Source organism: Acyrthosiphon pisum, unplaced genomic scaffold (assembly GCF_005508785.2).
Source record: "Acyrthosiphon pisum isolate AL4f unplaced genomic scaffold, pea_aphid_22Mar2018_4r6ur Scaffold_21545;HRSCAF=24214, whole genome shotgun sequence".
NCBI classification, from domain to species: domain Eukaryota; kingdom Metazoa; phylum Arthropoda; class Insecta; order Hemiptera; family Aphididae; genus Acyrthosiphon; species Acyrthosiphon pisum.
The window spans coordinates 27,707-32,302 of record NW_021771024.1 but is presented as its reverse complement, the minus strand read 5'-3'; the positions used below and the strand labels follow the sequence as shown (position 1 = coordinate 32,302).

Genomic DNA, 4,596 nt, shown 5'->3' with positions numbered 1-4,596 from the left:
CCCTTTCATTTTGGTGACCTCGACGTGATTTTTAGATGTGTCATAATTAATTTAATTTTAATTATTATTAGTTGGTTTTGTTTTGTTTGGTTTGGTCAAAAAGTGATTGTTGTTGTCTCAAAATCTTGGTTGTCATTAACCTTTTATAGCTACCAATATTTTAGTGTCTATGCTTTTGTGAATTATATCATCAATTCATAAGATATTATATTCGAACGAGTAATCAGTATTTTTTATTATCACGCAGTCCGAAGTAACTGCTCTATCGGCGATCGCATAATTGCCATCAGTATTATTTTTACTATTGCCTTTATTGCATGGTGTATATTCATATAGATACGATTGTTGCTAGTGTCACATTTAATTATAAACACATCGTTTTGGGATAATCGTTATAAGATAGGTTTGGCTTATATCATATCTAGTGTTTTGATATTATTATTTTCATTATGACGGAGGAGATGGATTTAAAAATGCTTAATGGCTTGAAAAAGAAACGAGCTGTTATTAAGGCATCATTAACTCGCCTCCGCACATTTGTGGTTAAATTTGACCCCAGAGAACAAGCGTTGTCTTTACTAGAATTTCGTCAGGAAGAATTACCTGCAATTAATAGAAAGTTTGATGACATACAATCCCAAATAGAATTGCTTATGTCGGATGACATTGATGAAGCTGAATCAGAGAGGGACAAGTTCGAGAATGACTACTTTTCTGTAAGATCTCAAATTCAGGAGTTGATTAACCAAGAAAAATCCCACAACACCACTGGTTTAGCTCACTCGTCCTTTACATCTGCACACCATATACAACGAACTCAATTAGCGCCAATACCACTTCCTAAATTTAACGGAAATATCCAGGATTGGTCATCATTTTTTGATATATTTAAGGCCATGGTGCATAAGGAAGAAAGTTATTCATCGGCTCAGAAATTCTTTTATTTAAGATCATGTCTAGAAGGGTCAGCCTTAGATTTGGTGAGATCTATACCTGTGAGTGACGGGAATTACGAGGTTGTCATCGAACAGCTGATACATCGATACGATAATCGCAGCCTCGTGATTCAATCTCATATTCGTTCAATTTTGGATTGTCCACGGGTGGAAGAGGCTGCATTCAAAACGTTACAACAGCTACACTCGACTATGTGCACTCATGTTGCTGCACTTAAGGCAATGGGTCAACCAGTCGAACACTGGGACGCGTGGCTTGTTACCATTGTTGTTAGCCGATTGGACCCGGGTACCGCTCATGGTTGGCAACTGCATCAAAGGAATACCGAGCTACCAAAATATTCTGAACTTGAATCTTTCTTGGCAAGTCGTTGCGTAGCTTTAGAAACATCCGAGTCATACGTGCAGTCTACCAACGTAACCCAAAAGGTATCAAATTCAAGAGGTCATGTGGTATCAACTACTCCAAAGAAAGCTTTAATAGCAGCTGGAAGCAAGCCGTCTCGACCATGCCCTTGTTGCAAGGATCTTCACAAGATATACGACTGTAAAAAATTCAAAGAATATGCGATATCCGAACGGTTGGATGTAGTTAGGGACAATCGGTTATGCTTTAATTGCCTGGCACCATACCACACGGCGGATAATTGCAAGTCAAGTTATTCATGTAAGAAATGCAATCGTAAACATAATACGATATTGCATTTTGAGAAAAACCAGGAAGAGCATCAGTTGCCAGGTGAGACTTCGAGTTCGGCACCCCTAACCACTCCACCTGTGGCGCAACCATCTGGAGCTAAAAGTATGGTGTCAGTTCCTAAAACCAAGAAGGTTTCTCATGTGTTTTTGGCCACTGCAACAGTATCAGTTAGAGATAGCCTTGGCGTTTATCGTAAGTGTCGAGCCGTTATGGACAGTGGCTCACAGGTGAACTTCATTTCAAAAAGTTTTGCAAAGCAACTTCGACTACCATCGAAGAGGATGATGTTGCCTATAAGTGGTATCGGCTCCAGTGCGACTCAATCCACTAGCAGCATGGATATTCACATGAAATCTTGCGTAAAAAGCTTTGGCGCTCACATAGAATGTTATATATTGCCAGTAATTGTTGAGGAGCTGCCTACAGTTAAGTCACCCAAGGAAGGATGGAAAATACCAAAAGAATACATTTCATTACTGGCCGATCCTTCGTTCTGCGAATCAGGCCCAATCGATCTATTGATTGGATGCGGTATTTTCTTTGAATTAATGGAAGCCAAACGTATGCCATTGTCCTCGGGAACTCTTTGTTTACAAGAGAGTAAATTGGGTTGGATTGTTACTGGAGGAATCCATTCTACATGTTTAATTAGTATCGGTGAGGTATTAGAAGATAAGTGGAGAAATCAAGGAATTGTAGAAGAAGATGACTATGGCAGATTGTCCAAGAATAATCAGAAGTGTCTCGAAGAGCAGCAAGCGTTAGAGCATTTTCAAGCTACTGCTACGCGTAGCGCTGAAGGACGATTTGTACTACGCTTACCGTTTAAGGCAGGTGCTGCAGAATTAGGGGACACGTTAACAATGGCAAGATGTAGGTTTTTAAGTGTGGAGCGAAAATTGCAGCGAGATGAGAAACTAAGAGAGGCTTATATAATGTTCATGAACGAGTATTTAGAAATGGGACATATGGAAAAGATAGACGAACCAGAAAGTCCTTCCCGAGTCTGTTATTTGCCCCATCATCCAGTTATAAAAACATCAAGCTCAACCACCAAGGTACGAGTGGTATTCGATGCTTCGGCAAGGGGATCTAACGGCAAGTCGCTTAATGATTTATTGATGCGTGGACCTGTAGTACAAGGAGATATTTTTACAATTTTATGTAGATTCCGTAAACATAGTTATGTGATTTCCGCAGACGTAGAAAAGATGTACCGCCAGGTGGCTATTGCCAAAGAAGACTGTGATATGCAAAGGATACTATGGAGATCCACACCTAGCGAGCGACTCGCGTCGTATCGCCTTTTAACAGTCACCTATGGAACAACGCCAGCGTCGTTCATAGCTACCCAATGTTTAACTGTGTTAGCTGATGAAAATAAGACAAAATTTCCAGACGCGTCCAAGGCTATCAAAAATGACTTTTATATGGATGACTTAATGACCGGCTGTGAGTCTGAGGAAGAATGCTTACAATTGCAACAACAAATTTCACTTATAACTAATTCAGCAGGCTTACCCTTACGGAAATGGTGCTCCAATTCCAGTGCCATAAGAGCTCGATTGTCTGAATTTAGCGAAGATCCTCTTTTTGCATTGGAAATTCAAAAGGAAGACGCAGTGAAATCCCTGGGACTACATTGGAAACCAGCAGAGGACGAGTTCAGGTTCTATGGTGTTATGAAAGTCAATACGAGTAAAACCACCAAACGTGTCATTCTATCTGACCTGAATAAGGTATTCGACCCGCTAGGTTTCCTAGTACCGGTCCTAATCAAAGGGAAGATATTCATCCAGCAAATCTGGCAATTAAAAGTAGACTGGGACTCTACGTTACCAGAGGACATACAACGCAGATGGGATATCTTTTATACCGAGCTGGAAGACTTACGACTTGTGAAAGTGCCTAGGTGCACATCTGTAACGGCGAGGAGTCAAATTGAAATACATGGATTTTGTGACGCTTCGCAGGAAGCATACGGCGCTTGTGTTTACGTACGTTCAAAGGATCAATCCCATAAGTGGCACTCTCGGTTGCTATGTGCGAGAAGCAGAGTAGCATCCTTGAAAGGTGAATCAATACCACGGCTAGAATTGAGTGGTGCTCTAACTCTGGTACACCTAATCAGTAAGCTTGCTTCAGCCTGGGAGGTGAATTGTCGTGAATGCTACCTATGGACCGATTCCACAATTGTCCTAGGATGGCTAAATGCTCAGGCTATTCGTCTCAAAGTGTACGTAGCAAACCGGGTCACCCAGATACTGGAGTTAACCGATCCAAAACAGTGGCGTCACATAAGTACTGAAGAAAATCCCGCGGATATGATTTCCCGGGGTATTAGCGCAAGGCTCCTTAGTAACTCAGAGCTTTGGTGGAATGGTCCGAAGTGGCTATCTGACAGCGATAATGCAAGTATTCAAGGGGTTTACTCTCCCATAGAGGAATATAATCTACCAGAACAACGTCCATTGCAGTTGTCATTAGTGATAGTAGCGAATATCGATAAGATTTTCCAACACTATTCTCAGTGGAATAGGCTGAGAAAGGGCGTCGCCTGGTTGCGCAGATTTATTGAGTTTCTTCGTTCGAAGAGTTTAGTGTCTAAAACCAAGTACCTCACATTGGGCGAATTGAAAAAGGCTGAACATTGGATTTTAGTTAGGGTGCAGGCAGAAGCATTTCCGGAGGAAATATCAGCATACAAGGCCAATAAAGACATTCACCAAGAAGCAAGTTGAAGAGTTTAGCACCATTCATGCGAAATGGACTGATCTTAGTTGGGGGCCGCCTTTCAAATTCTGATCTAACCTGAAGAGCAAAAATATTCTATAGTTCTTCCCTATCAGCATAAGATCACGAAATTGATCTTTACCCACGTTCACCACGAGTTATTACATTGTGACCGCAGTTGTTACTTTCAGCCATTCGTCAAGTTTA

The 4,596-nt window shown here is 41.2% G+C and overlaps 1 protein-coding gene across 1 annotated transcript; it reads left to right on the top strand.

Annotated features, from left to right (window-relative positions):
• The first annotated feature begins 449 nt into the window (after positions 1 to 449).
• Positions 450 to 4,397, top strand: LOC103308641. The gene has a single exon (XM_008182379.1). It carries the CDS (start codon positions 450 to 452, stop codon positions 4,395 to 4,397), a length of 3,948 nt encoding a protein of 1,315 aa, XP_008180601.1.
• Positions 4,398 to 4,596: the final 199 nt, after the last annotated feature.

Coding starts and splice junctions, on each gene's coding strand:
- LOC103308641 (XM_008182379.1), top strand. CDS start 450: ATGACGGAGGAGATGGATTTAAAAATGCTTAATGGCTTGAAAAAGAAA.